Source organism: Micropterus dolomieu, linkage group LG23, assembly GCF_021292245.1.
Source record: "Micropterus dolomieu isolate WLL.071019.BEF.003 ecotype Adirondacks linkage group LG23, ASM2129224v1, whole genome shotgun sequence".
In the NCBI taxonomy this organism is placed as follows: Eukaryota; Metazoa; Chordata; class Actinopteri; order Centrarchiformes; family Centrarchidae; genus Micropterus; species Micropterus dolomieu.
In genome coordinates, this window is record NC_060172.1 from 19,057,487 (window position 1) to 19,073,197 (window position 15,711).

Here is a 15,711-nt window from a genome sequence, read left to right on the forward strand (position 1 = left end):
AGCTTCTTAAAAAAAAAAAAATAATACATGTAAAAATGTAAAACTCACTCACCTGTGGATCATATTGTGGGAATGAAGGTAGGCAAGCCCCTGCAGAGCACCATGTGTAATGGCAGCAATCTCTACTTCCTGTAAAGGTTTTTTATGAACTGAAGGAGGGAAAACAGAGCAACACCAGCTGATTTAGACACATCATTGTCCATGCTGTGACACACATACAAAAAAATAAAATAAAATTACACAGAACACCTGCTCACCTTCCAGCAGATCAGAGGCTGAGCCAAGACAGTACTCCATCACCAGCTAGAAACAAGCGATAAAGTCAAGAATAACAATGAATAGACATACAGGCCCTCATATATTGCATGTAAACAGGTGACTTACCCATGCTGTGTGCTCACGGAGGTAACAACCTTTGTATTCTATACTGTTAGGGTGCCGGATCCTCTGAAGAAACTTCACCTCCTTTATAATGTCTTGCCATTTCTGTTGGGTGTAAAGAAGGTTTTCAAAATAAAACAGGCAATGCATTGGTTGGCTTTCTGCACTAGAATTGACTAGATCTGTATTTGCATAAGATTGTCTTTCAGTGCAAATTGGGGTAAAGTGGTTCTCTTCACAGATTAATTTGATTATAGCTAATCAGAAATCATGAACAGAATGAACTGTATCTGGGTCGACAACACTGAAAAGGAAGCACACAGGAGTGTAGGGCTGGGGCAATTCAGCAGGGCATCCCCCCGGAGAACAAGCTACAGTTTAAAAAAATTCACCTACGAGTATGATCATCTAAAGTTAGGGAGTATTTTAGACAGAGGCAAAAAAATGTGGTACCCTGTAGCTCTGTAAACTGTAAGTGGCACGAACATCTGAAGAAAAAGCATCCCCGGGCACTCTGTCAAGACAGCAGCAAGACAGCCCGACATATCCTGTTTATTATATGTCCCTACACAAGCATGATATATAAGAAAGGCTGATTTTAAAATATGCTACTATTATCATTATTCTAATTTGCTTTGTGTCTCTTTTTCAGGATGATGATTGAAATATTAAAAATTAATGTTTTTGATATTTAATAATATAAAAATTAATTCTAGATAAATTAATTGTTATATTAATCAAGTAATGAAAAATCTTTGGCATAGTCGATAAATTAGTCATTGGATTAATGGACTGATCCAAAAACATTGTAAACAGTGTATTTTTGAGGGTAAGATCTGGGTGCTGAACCTGTAATAAAGTTTTCTGATTTGAATCTATTAAAAAAATAATGGTTAGGTGCAGCTCTACAGGAGTGACTTTGGTGAGACAGTAAGGTTCAGTGATTTTATATCAGAATCACAATGATACCAACATGAATACTGTAGTCCTGCAGCTTGTGATCTGGCTTTGGGCTACCTGAAAATACTTAGAAGATAACCAAAGGGTGGAGGGATGAACCATGAGGGATTCACATTTAGCAAAGTAGTTCACTCGCTGATAAAAGATAACTGGTAACATAATAATCATTGATGATATCTGCGTTTAGGATTTGCTGCAAACATCATATGAAGATATCAAGATCTTGTACTGTTAGAATGTGGCACAGAAACGACAACGCCAAGAGGCGTACTGAAGTGCACAGAAGCCATGGTTTGATACAAATCAAAATAAATCAAATCATTTATTAAATGTTTCTTTAAAAACATGTGAGCGTGTCATAATAAAAGTGGTGTTTTTACCACAGTCTGCTGCAGTGCTGCTGAGTAAACATAGTCGGTTCTCTAAATTGCCTACTTCATGGCCGGTTCTTTATTCTCTACATTGATCAAACAAGCCAAACTAATATTAAGCAATCCATATTTCACATTTCCATTTATTTGTGCTCAAGGTCACGTCACATGACCGTGAGCACAAGCTTAAGAAGTTAACAGTGACTGATTTAAAGTAGAATCCTTCCTGTGTAGTGTGAAAATGTTTATGGTCAAGGTCTGAACTATTACACAAATATAATCAATCCTGTCTCACCTCATTAGACTGTTTGCCGCTGTAGGACATCTTTTTTATCGCCACCACCTCATTCGTGCGCACATCCCGTGCCTGGAAAACACAAAATGTGAGGAACAGAACATTTTCAGCGCAAATTTTAACCATAACATACAGTACATTTAATTATCTGTACATTTTCTCTCATTCTCTCTTTTTAACCACGCTGGTGCAGCATTCAAGAACAAAAAGTCAGATCAGAAAGCTGGGAGTCACATCACATCACATCACTGCTGTACCTTGGCGCTATTAAACCCCTGGTAAACCCCTGTTCAAATTGTTTCTGTGCTTTATGGAGAATCAAATAGCTTCACTTTTTATAATTGTCCGACAAACTATGGCACATCGTAAGCCTTGAGTTACTGTATTATTTACAGAAAGGAATAAAGCAGCTAATGAATCTATATACTGAACAAAGTTGACTCTGAACTTACTGTTTCCCTGTGTTAAACTGATATCATATCTCTGATTAACTATAATTTCTGTTAAGTGTATTTCTCTTCTGTATGAGTTAGTTTAAAGATGTAGTTGCCGTACAAAGTAGACAGCGCCAAAGCTGCCATGGCCAATCTCTCGAAGGTCAGAGAACAGCTTCTCCGGGTCTTCTTTGAAGAAAAGCTCAGCCACCTCCGGATCCTTCAGGCTGCCTGCCCTTACAGAGGAGGGCATCCTGGTTAATGTAGTCCCTTATCGCCCACGCAAAGGGGACGGGACTATCTGGGTGCTGAGCTACGCCAAAGCAGCTGAAGATTCATCTGCAGTAATGGATGGGCCTAAGGAACCAGCACATGGGCACCTAGATGAACAGAAGGGGTGAGGCGAAGACAAAGAGAAAGACAGAGGTGTTAGCAAGGACAAGATGAAACAGCGTGATCCATCAAGGTACGAGGAAGAGTCTATCTGCTCAGCTGATGTGAGTTTGAAAATACCAGTAAACATTCATGGTCAGACTTTGAAAAGAGAAGAGGAAATCTCAGCACAGCTTTGAGCTTGCGACACAAATTCAAATCTTAAATACAGCTGCAACGATTATTTGTCAGCTATTAAATTAATCACCAACTATTCTGATAATCAATGAGTCATTTTTTAAGCTTCTAAAATGTGAATATTTTCTGGTTTCTTTGCTCCTCTATGACAATAAACAATATCTTTTTGTGTTGAAGAAAACAAGTCATTTGAGGACGTCATCTCGGACTTTGGGATTTTCCACCATTTTACAGACCAAACAACTAATCGATTAATTGAGAATCTCAACAGATTAAATCGACAATGAAAATAATCTATCATGTTTTATTATAGTATAGACAATTAGAGTCACATTTTATCAAAGTCTGCTCTTTATTTCAACTGCAACACACCAAATATAAATTACAAAAGGAGCTAAAAATAAAATGCTTTGATACGTAGCTTGGAAAAAGGCTGCAATGCTCCACAGTAACTCTGCATTGGCAGGACCTGAGCCAGCCGGTAATTTTTTACTTCAGTGATTTCATGTGTTCATGCACAAAACGTAGCCATATCCAAAACACACACACACACACACACACACACACAAAAAAGGTATTGGGCTACATAACGCTCCCAGTTTTCATGAAATCACTTCTGAACTAACTTTGTATGGTGTATGAGGGGATTTTATAAATGTTAACTTAAGGGTGACCCAGGTCTGGTAACAATATCTTATGTCCCTTATTCATTACACAAACCTGCCCAGCAAACATCCCGAATTGTGACTGGCAGATAAGTATCCCTATCCCACGGATATGAAACAATTGGTAAAAAGACACGGGCAGGGCTCCATACATCTCATGCCTCACTTGGTGGCATTCAACACAACACTGGCTAAACAGCGCACACACAGTTTCTTCAGAAAGGTCAGGGTAAGAACTTTAAAACACAGTGATTTTAGCCGCTGATCACATCTTCAAGTGCTGACCCGAATATAATCTACTAACTGCAGAGTCATCAACAGTGCATCAGTTCAGATTGCTTCAGCAGTTATTGTACATCTGTAAGCTACTGGAACGACTGGGCAACACAAATATCCCAGCTCAAGGATTGATTTCATGTCCACTGGCTATGGAGGTGGCCTAACTGTAATGAGGGGTGAGCAGCATCGGTGATCAATTAGAGGACCTGGGGTCAAATTCTTACTGTGTACTCTAAACTGGACGCATCAATTTTGCTCTAGTTAATTCAAGTACCATGCCTGTAAGATCACAATTGTGTGCTCATGTTTTGTACCACATACTCATAATGCTCAGTGAATGTATATGCATATTGTGTATTTTGTATCTTGCAAATTCTACTGTGTTTGTGTGTGTCATAATTTCATCATTGGTGCAAGTTCACATGGCTTTAATAAGTGTTGCAAACTTCTAAAAAAGGTCTTTCCTTAGGATATAGAGCAGAAAACACCAAAAACTAAGAAACCGACAGGGTTAGCTTTCATGCCCTACATACTGTTGTGACACTGCTCTGATGTACAGTACATGTGCTGTTTGTTGTCAGTGTTTCGTTTAAAGGCTTTTGATTGGGGGTTTTGTACTTTTTTTGTCACATCAGCTTTTTTAAAGATACAAAAGATTATTTCGGATATTATTTCCAGGTTGTGACTTTTAATGTTCAACGTCTAAAAGTGACTGACAGTTACATAATTAAGCTTGCAGGCCAAAGCATACTGTATTCTCTGAATAAACACTTTTGCCTTAACAGGAAGAGATATATCAGGTCCAGGACGAGGTTAATATACTTCTACCCTTTGTCTCAGACAGTATCTATCTGCTTCATAAACTGGAATTTGACTTATGTGAAATTATGACTTGATGTTAAGCGTTTCTTAAGTTAGATATGGCCAACAAAGTTATCACTAGGGCAGGGCAGGTTAACGCGTTATTATCGCATTAATGCATTAATTTATTAACACTGACAATTATTTTATCTCATGTTAACGCAGTTTTTATTATTATTATTTTGAAAGTCCGTTGCTCACTGGCTCTGAATACACATACAGTCCGTGGGTCACCATGGGTCACAGGAGGGGTGGGTCTGCAAATCAAAACAAGCAGCGGAGGGAGGCTTCGGCAAACTACGTTGGATACAGCGTGTGGGAGAAGTAAGACAAGCGCATTGTGAGTAAACGGCAGCCACTCTATGAATAGTAAACCATGGCGATGGCTTCTGTGCGCTCCACAGCTGTAGCCTATTTAACATAAAGTTATGTAGCCTATAATTTTAACTTACCTGATAGGCCTACATCTAGTTTTGCAGGGATGCTCTGCCATACGAATTCCCTCCTGTTGATGTCCTGATAACTATTTAGTAGTGCTGGGCAACGATTAAATTTTTTTTGATTACATTAATGTTTAAGTTGAGAGGTTCAAGAAATATTTTATTGCTACTGTATAAAGGGAATACCGCTGGTAAAATTTTATTTATTTGTTTAAAGTGTTTGCAAACCATGTTATTGCACTTGTGTATATAGCAGTACATTAAATTAAAAGTGTGCAATACACTACTTTAGAATTCATTATTCAATTTTGAGCATAAAAATGATTAATTGTGATTAAAATTTTTAATTGTTTCCCAGCACTAGGTATCACAATAAAAATGTCATACCATTCGATATTGATAATTATCACAATAAATGCAAATCATTATTTCTTTCAAGTATAAAGGCTGAGTGAAAGTTGAAGAAACCAGATGATTATTGTGGTTTTATTCTTTACGGTCAAACAGTGGATCACTTCACAGATCTAAGGCAGCCTAGAACATTCAAAACAATTATGAAAAAAAAAAATTTCAATAAATATGCATGATTAAAATTAAGTAAAATCTTTTATCGGTCCCTTTTCCCAAACCAAATAAATATAATAGAAAAATTAAGTGCCAATTTATTTGTGATTCAAATTAATTAAATAAAACATTTAAAAATGTTATTGAGGAAAATTATATCACAATAATTATCATTATTGTTTTATTGTCCATCCCTACCTTACATATAAACTCATCTGTTGTTTATCACATACAGATTGTGCACATTCATGCATGTACGCTGCCCAGTGTAACCAGTCTGATCTGTTTGTTACCGAGCAGCTCCACGACAAGTTGGGGGTTAAGGGACATTTGATTCGTTTTTAATATTACACTTTGTTTTAATATTTATTTAAATTGAATAATTTAAACATGAATATTGGGGGTGGGAATCACCAGAGGCCCCACGATACGATATTATCACAATATTTATGTTGCGATTCCATTTTATTGCGATTTTAAATATATTGAGATATATTTAATGAATGATATGACCCCTAATGAATATACATTCTGATTGAAAGTCACTAAACGATAATACTGAATTATTGCCCAGCACTTTGTTCCAGGGTTTATAATATTGACCACTAGGGTTGGGCGATGTCTACAATGAAACATCGGGATTGATGATGTCATCGGGTGCATGGGCTCGCACACCCGCGCAGGGGGCAGCAGTATCCTTGTGTTCTCGCACAGACTTCACAGTATAAAAATATTGGTAGACTATTAACTTATGTTACAAGTCGCGGTGGATATTTTACGCACGGACCAGGTAAAGCAACGGTGAACACACAGGGTGCAGATGTTGGTTTCAGTTGTTTGATAGGCTGCATCATTAATAAACCGAACGTGCGGCTCACCTGTTGCCGTGATAACAGATAGCGGGTGGAAATATACGGAAAACAGATAAGTTTTCAGTCTTTTATAAAACATACTGCTGATTTAGAAAATGGAGCAGGGGGGAGCCTTAAAGAATCCCTCCAACTTTTCAACCTCAACCCCTTGTCTTGTCTTGAGCCAATCCAAAACTGGCAACAACCCCCTGCATACCAAAACACCACACATATATCATTACAGAAACACTCAGTGGGAAAACTGCTATTTTTACCCTTTTGGTTTGACTTTGAGTTGGCAGCACCGCTAACCCTAGCCAGCTAGAGTTGTCAGCACAACCTGCTGTACCAAAACCAAGTCACAAGGTTTGTCCTGCTGAATCCAGCTGACAGAAGAAAACAAGAGTGAAATTCTTATAGCAAGACACACAGCCCTTAAGGATAGATATCTTCGTGGAGAGAAGCTAAAAACTGCTGCTGGGAAGAAACTTTAGTAACACGAAACATTCACATTTTGTCTAATCCTGTCATTCTGCTTGCAGCACTATAGACAAACATTGTAATATATATTGCTTGGCTGCTAAATGTGTCCCAACGCCACCAACACTTTGACTGTTAAAGGCTGAAAGAAGCTCTATAAATCAAAAAGTTTATTATTCATTTAAATTCAGGAAGCTGAACATGTTAATGCAACTGTGCATAAAACGCTGAATATTCAGGTTTAGGGGTGCTACACCTGAAATGACGATGGGCGAAATGATTTTCATTTATTCATTTTCTAGCAATGCCAATGCACTTAAGTATGTACTGTGAATATGTCGGATTTATAGAAAATCAAAAGGAGAAGCAAGGAGTGCTGGTTTGCATGGCTTTCCCTCCACAGTTAGTAGGCTACAAATACACTGAACATCTTTGAGAACATTTGAAAAAAAGAAAAAGTGAAACTACACAAAAATGTACTGTGTGCAAAAATCACACATATAAACAATCAAACTGTTTGTGTTGCAGTGAACTGTGCTCCAGTGTCGGGAATACACGAGAGAAACACGACAAGCCAATTGATATTTCTCAGCAGCAACAGACTTTGATCTACACAGTACTACTACACAAATGTGCTACCTTTTCCATCCTAAACCCTGCAGATGAGATTTAAGATACAATATTAAAAGATATTTGACAGTAGTATATTAACAGACAGACCCCTGTGTCTATGTGTAAGAGAGAGAGGATAGTAGCCTAATTGTAAAATGAGCTGATGTTTTGTTAGATTTTTGGTGAAAAGCAGAAAGGCTTAGAAGCTCTGTTGACAAAGTAAAATCACTGCTGCACTCCCAAGTGATTAATTTCCTAGCATTGACAATACTGACTGCCTCACCCCCTCTCACCCACCAAATAAGCGTGGCATACTGAAAAAAGCAGCAACAACAAAACAATGTTATTAACACTCTGCTGTCTAAGCTGTCTTGTCTTTTTTTAAGAACTAGAAACATTTTTCCCACAACATGTGATTGTACTTCCCCATGAACACTTTGCTTGATTCAGTGCACACCGATTTCACTCGTGGCCACAACAGGAGAACATAAAATCACAAGCTACATTGCAAACAGGTATCATTTTTCTACTGTAGGCAGTATTAAGACAGTCATACACAGAATCATCATAAATCAATTAAAATGTGACGCTTAAGTGCAATTACATTTAACAGATAAAAGGTGTGTAGCGATAACTGCTATCCTCCTTATGACAATGGTATAATTAATTACTCTTAATTAAGACATTCTGGTCCTCGATCCATAAGAATTTTATTTCCCAAAAACTGGACTATTTTCTATTGTTCTAATAGTAATGCTTTTCTGATGCAAAAATGTTCCGTGTATTGTTGGACATCTGTGCTTCTAAGACAGCTGTGAGGAGGGGGCTTTTCCAGTGTGGAGACAGTTTAGTGATCAATAATACAGGGGGAAACTGGCAACAAAAAGGACCCACATTTAATTTCAGTGAAATAACAGTATGCTGACAGTGTGGGTTTCTTTTAAAGAATGTTTTGCATTTCCGGTTTAACTCTGCACACAAAAGTATCTTGAGATCAAGATAAGCATCATTTGGATTCAATGTGTTATCTTGACAAAAACAACCTGTTTTTCTTTGACTGTCAAAAGTCTTCCATCTTATACCGCACACACCGTTTTGTTTTCTTAATAAATCTTGCTAACCCAAATCTTGGTAGCCTCATGAGCATCAAAGTGCTCTTGTTTCTTTATTGTTCCCAAATAGTGTAATCTTCATAGACCTTTTTCTTGACCTGTCATAGCAAGAAATGCACAGGTGGAACGAACATAAACAATGGCTCACTTCCAGCAATTTCAGCAATAAATAATAACATTATTTACACCCGTGTTTGAAAAAGATTTGTCCAACTCTACTTTGACTCTGTTTCCCCCCCCCCCGGTCATGTGTTGCCCCTGTAATGGCTCTGCACCCAGCAACCACTGCATCACAAAAAACAACAACAACAACAAAAAAAGAACCATGGTTGATTACTTTATTTACAATGATTCGGCCCTCACACCTTCATTCATTGATTATTCTTGTTTCTACTGTGTGATTTTTTAGACATTGTTGGCCAATCTTCACTGTTTTTTAAACCAATAGTAATTATGAATATTTACATTTTTTTAGGTTGGATTAAGTCACACCAGTATAAACAATCCATTGGTGGCTTGGTGGACTGGAAAGCGTGCCCTGTGGACCTTTAGTCCTGGGTGTGTCCAGCCCAAAAAGATGGCCACACTTCCTTAGGAACAAGGAAACTGTATGTTAGAGCATCTTGGTTCCTTAAAGCTGGGGAAAGCAACACTGGAGAGCCAGGACGAGACAGCTAGATATTGATAATATTAAACCGAAGAGGAAAAAAAAACCAAAAAAATAAAAAAAATATAACCTCCCCAACCCTTCAAGCCTCCCTCCCAAAGCCACTTTCCCATAACACATTTTCCTGCATTGGGGGTGCACAGGCAGAGTGCAAGCAGGTAAGAATCTGCGGAAGGTAAATGTCATCTGACATCTCCTATCAGTTCACAACGCTGAGTAGCAAGAGGTGTCACATCTTTGTGTCCGTGCATTTCATTTATTGATTGCTGTCGGGATGTAAAGAGAATTTCAACAAATATAACTAAAAATGCTTCTGAAATAACCATCGACTACCCCAGCTTAAATTAGATTTTCTGTTGAAACTGGATGAGTCAATGGTACACACATGGAGAGGAAGATATTGGAAATCCTACTATATATATATATATATATATATATATATATATATTTTACATTCTAACAGACTAGATAATATAGTATGAAGAAAGAAAAGCAAATACACAATCAGAAATCTGTATCTCTCACACACACACACACACACACACACACACACACACAAACTGAAACTGGAGGAGATGGACTGGACTGCAAGACATGCACACACACTGTATCACAAAGAACAGCGTGTTCAAGAACTGCACCCAAAGTTGTTTGGCTTTACCGATAGGGAAAATGGATTCTCTCTGACTGTATTATGTGAATTGATTTCCTCTGCACTGTAAAATCACCAAGACACCTAATGAAGAGGCAACCAATACTCAAAGCCGCGGAGCAAGGGGTGTCACAAAGACGGAGGGAGGGGGGGAGAGAGAGAGAGAGAGAGAGAGAAAGAAATGGAGGAGGCTAATAAATAATCAAATACATCATTGATCCCGATAGCAAAATTCTCTTAGCTGCACAGGGTCAGCTACAGAGGAGTAATCCTGCATTCTGCTAAAATGTGGAGAAAACATGGACAGGATGGGAAAGATACAAAAGAATTTCATGAAACACTGATTAAAGCCCAGCCTAAAATATCAATTAGTAGTACAGCACATTTTGTGCTGTTTAAAATCCATAACAAGTACATGTAATGTACACACTCATTCAATTACTGTCATGTCATGAGTCCAATGTAACACTGATTGTCCCAGGTCTTATTTTGGCTAGCTACAATTACGCCGATAATGATTTCCAATACAATCATAATATTAGGTTAAACGCAATCTTGAGATATATTTGAAAGGTTATCATTCCTGTCAAATTACAGAGTTCTATAGCCACCACATTTAACAGATTGTCAGATTACATTACTTAGAACCCCTAAACTTCCATGGTATACCTACATATGTGGGTGTTTTTATAGCTATTTTGACTGATTATGCCTCTCCTGTGCATACTGTGCTTGACTGACATCCCCCGCACTCTCCTAGTTTTTGTTGCACCTGTTAAGGCAGGACAATTTACACCATGTTGGGTTTTGTTTTGTTTTTTTTGTTTGTTTTTTTAGGTACGGCAGAATCAGCGTTTGGTCTGAACGCCGCATTACACACTACATTTCTCAAAGATGGAGGGTGGGGTGTCCATGCTTCTGCTTCCCAGACTGATTACAGATTGTGGCTTTCACTGAGTGGAGGAAGTGAAAGCTCTCTAGTTACCCAATATCAACAACAACACATCCCGATTTGTGGTGCTAGAGAGATGATGACATGACAGAGGAGAGGAATGGAGTGAGCAAACACTAAGAGGATTTGACCCATCCCTTTTCACTCACAGAGCTCCATTTACACTCGTCTTGTAGGGATAAATGGGGGTGGTGATGGTGCATAGACAAGATGCTTGCCTTTGGTGTGGGAGGGTTCAATTCTCACTGTGAGATATCCACCATTGTGTCCCTGAGAAAGACACCCCTAGTTGCTCCAGAGGCGTGCGACCTCTGACGTGTATAGCAATTGTAAGTCGCTTTTAGATAAAAGCGTCAGCTAAATGAATAAATGTAAATGTCATGAACATCAACAACACACCAACTTTCCTCTAAACAAGAGACACTCAAGGAAAAAGAAGACAATCTCCCTGTGGCGCCTTTAACAACAAGACCAACAGGCATCCAAAAACACCCGAGTTTACAAAGTCATCTCAGTGGATGTGGTGGCTCTCAGTCTGACTCATCCACAATTGGTTTCCAACTGTTCAGCAGCAGAATAAAATCGCTGTAGCATTACAATCAATAAGCTAAATAAGGCTCATACTATGTCATTCATATGTAGATTACATATTTAAAAATGACATTATGGTGGCAGTACTGCAGTGGCTCATACTGTGGGACCAGTACTAGTTCTGCAGTGGCTTACTGTGACTGACTTAGATCCAGACTTTATAAAGCAGGGTAGGCTTTGTTCCAGTGTCCAATACATTTTTCCTGGGAGACACTTAAATCTATTTTGCAGTGCGCCCATATTCAGAGCCCCCTGATACAAACACTGACACACAAGACAACACAACTTTGCAAAGGCTTCTCATGCCTTGAGATGTTCATTGTCAATAACAGCTGCGTACCTCTCACCAGCGGCCAGCAGCAAAGTCTTTGAAAGTAAAGAAGGGGAGCAGTACCAGCCTGTGAAAGCACTGCTGTTCTGACAAGCGTGCAGATACATCAGTGACTAAATGACAGGTGTGCAGATCAGCACAGGTTACAGAGAACATAGGAAAGCAGGGAACAACAAGCCTAGCTGAAATCTGTGATAACAGAGTCAGAGGACAAGTGGTACCTGCCTAGCATGGACAGCCTTAAGACACCAACAAAGATAGGTTGGCTGCTCCTACTGCAGTGCTTATTTGACAGACAAAGCCAGTAACAATAGACAGCACACAAAACATAAAGCATGCGTGGGTGTTTGGGTATTTCAGACATCAAACCCTGGACATCAGCTTTGACAGATCCAACAGAGCGCAACGTCTTGGTTAGGCGAATGGTAAACTTTCACTGTCACAACCACTGACGTTATGCGTGATTTGAGCATATTCAAAGTGTTATGTCAAATCTGTGTGTCGTGCAGAGGTTAAGCGGCGAAGTCGCAGATAAGCAGAAGAGCAGCTTGCTGAGTGATCGCCAGTGTTACGCAATATCAACACAGAAAACGGAGGAATGCGACTCACGTCAGTGCACAAAAACAAGGCATCGGCGGCAGATGGATGCGAGCTCTGCTTGTCACTTACACAATGACAATCACAATGATTTGTTAGACTCCCCTGGCTCATGCTGCTTGTAAACACAATACCGGGACATGCAGTATAACTTACGTGCGAGAGACATGGAAGGAGCTTTGACCAATGTCACCTACAGTCACACACCGCTAGCGATTCAGACAGTAACGTTATGTGACTCATGATGTCCCTTACAGATGAGCAAACTTCCAAAACAGACACATTCAAAACCGAGTTTCACTTAACGGGAGTTACAGCCACAGTGGACAAAAACAAAAACGAGGGAGTGGCACTGCTTGCAACCATAGATGCATAAAGCGGATTAGCAAGCTAATGCAGCTAGCTAACGTTAATGCTTCTTAGGTAAAGCAATTCGTTACCATTATTTACAACAAACCAAACCACTCACAATTTAGCTTGCTAGCACTGATCTATGTACATTTACATTGTTTGCTGATGTGCTACATTGGGATTCAAAACAAACGCCCCTGTGCTAACAAGGGATCACTGAAGTTGCCCAGTAAAGCAGACTAAAATCTGTCGATGCGACAGACCAAGTTTGTGACAGCAACTTTTGGTTAGCTGGCGAATAGCTACCTATCTAGGTGGCTAACTCGTGAGCTAACCAATGTTCAAATCAAGCTCCACTGCAGCATGTAGCGCTGGAGAACAAATCTAGCATATATACGTTACACATTGTTAGTTAGTAGAAAGCTAAAGTTAGCGACCAACTCACCTGGTCAAAATTAATCCACAAAGGTTGAGTGCGGTAACGTTATAAACGGCTGATTAATCCAGTCACCCTGAACACGGCAGAGTGAGTGGCCAACGCCAAATCACAGACGAGGCAATGCAGTCCAGGGAAATCAAAGTGTGAATTCGCTAGCTAATAAGTTAGCCAAGCTAACTCGCTAATCTAGCCGCACAATTGCCTTACCAATATCTAACGTTACTGTCACGCTGACTTAAGTCGAGCTAAATTGTTCATAGGAATAACCGTTGTTTTTGTCAGGTACACTGGCCCCGGCTGCAGGAGTAATTTACATCAACGTGAGGCAAGCTGACCTGGCTAACGACTGTCAAGCGTTAACTGTCATAACGTACAGACAGGCAGCACTGGCCAACTAGCTAGCTATTAGGCAGTAGCTAGCAAAGTTTCTCCTCTCATCGATAGGCAGTTCCCTAAAAATGGCGGCGAGGAGAATCACCTCCCTTCGTCATCGTGAAGGAATCAGGGAGCAAATAAATCGAAATCACAGAGTCGGAGTGGTAACTTACAGTCTGCTTTAAGTGAACCTGTGTGGCGGTTTTGAAGAGTCTTGTTGATGCTGTCCAGCAGTAATGTTACCCCTACAGAGTATATGTTGCCCCCTCCCAGAGTTTGATACTGCTGTGCCATCCAACAACTGTAAGTGTAGGTGTGTGGTCTGCGTGGAGAAAGCCATTTAACGTTACATGACTGTCAACACAACATCCTACTTCATATGAATGCAGGGGCGATAACCAAGTACTGGACATTTCTTCCCCGTGTATGTATATTTGGTCTCATGCACTTTCAGTCACTGAGCTTCTAACCTGATTAACTGTTTCAGTGTTAATGTGGCCTCTACTATAAAAAGCTTGTTGTTAATGCACAGACAATGTTAAAAAAAACTGTTTTATATATCCTAGAACAATAACAGATCATCTCAGGAAAGATGGCCCAACCAAGGACCCCACTGCGCATCAGACCTTGTTTCTAAAATGATGACAGATGGTGTTTTACATTAAAAGTCCATCATTTATTCTGGTAAACAGATATTGTGCAGACTAAACAATAGTCTAATTGTGTACTAAAATATAACTATAAAACTATGATTAAGTCATCCGATGGACCTGTAAGGTGAAACCTATGAAAGCATGTGTCCATGAAATGGAGTGATATGACTAGGTATTACATGGTTATATAATATGAATACGGTTTAACAGTAAAATGAACAACTACAGATGCCAGGTGAGCTTCCCTGTTCTTTCAATGGATCTCAAAACCTCTGCACTCTGTCCCCAAAGAGCTTGGCAAATTGACACCAGTGCATTGACGTTTCCATTTCTGACAGTGTCACTTTTTACGTCACGTTATGTTTACATCAGGGAAGCATAAAAGTGGCCATTTGTGTAGCTGAAGCCTCTGTTATTTCTACATTCACAGAAATACATTTCATTAAGATGTTGTTGCTCTGGCATGAAAAAGACATCTTATCGCATCAGTAGAAACGTGACACCAAATCTCATAGGATTAAATTATGTGGCTGTAATCTCAATCTAGAAAATAAAGCACGTATGCAATGTGCATGGCAGCAGAGAGGTTAAAGATGGGCATTCCACAACAGGCTGCAGGCTGAGAGACCAATCAGCTTGCAGAACGAGGCTCAGAGGGCTTTGATTGGTTGTTTGGTAGCCCTGTTGTCATGATGATGGGAATCAGGTCCTGCCTGTGTGGTCTGTATCCAGGCACAGAAGTATACTGAAGCAAATGATATGGATGGATAGGCTGTTGAACTTTCCGTCCCTGTAACACACACATTTATGTGTGTATATATAATGTCGATAAATTAATCCCCTTGAGTATAACCATAGATGTGTATTCAAACTAGAATAACACATTTGTAATGGTTGTGCTTGTCTGCAGTTGTTAACATGCTGAAGGAGCATATTGTTCCACTCCTGCTTGTTATAGAAGTGTATTTCTTGTAACAATGAGTGGTAAGAAGCCTCTAAGCACGGGTCTTAAGCCGTTGGTAGGAGTGCACCGACAATGTATCAGCTCTGAGAAAAGAATATCAGGAAGTCATTAAACCTTTAAACTAGTTTAGTTGACCTATATATTTCCGTTTGTCCATGTCATAAATTTATGAAGACATTCCCTCTATTGAAGTCCTACACCCAAAAACTCTTTACTAGCTCCTTGGTTTCATCGCTGTGCCATCTTCAGCTACCACGAGGGCAC

At 39.4% G+C, this 15,711-nt stretch overlaps 1 protein-coding gene across 2 annotated transcripts in view; it reads right to left on the reverse strand.

Annotated features, from left to right (window-relative positions):
- The window catches only part of taok1b (TAO kinase 1b), a 35,445-nt gene extending 21,266 nt beyond the window's left edge, over nt 1-14,179 (reverse strand). Inside the window, exons 1-6 of one of the 2 annotated variants that reach the window (XM_046039409.1) lie at nt 14,004-14,179; nt 2,563-2,821; nt 2,008-2,079; nt 385-486; nt 258-303; nt 53-149 (exon numbers count right to left, since the gene is read on the reverse strand). In XM_046039409.1, the coding sequence (XP_045895365.1) occupies nt 53-149; nt 258-303; nt 385-486; nt 2,008-2,079; nt 2,563-2,694 (449 nt within the window). In that variant the 5' untranslated portion in view covers nt 2,695-2,821; nt 14,004-14,179. Of the gene's footprint in view, nt 1-52; nt 150-257; nt 304-384; nt 487-2,007; nt 2,080-2,562; nt 2,822-13,461; nt 13,915-14,003 lie in introns of those variants that run through there. The other variant, XM_046039408.1, reaches the window with a different exon arrangement.
- Nucleotides 14,180-15,711: the final 1,532 nt, after the last annotated feature.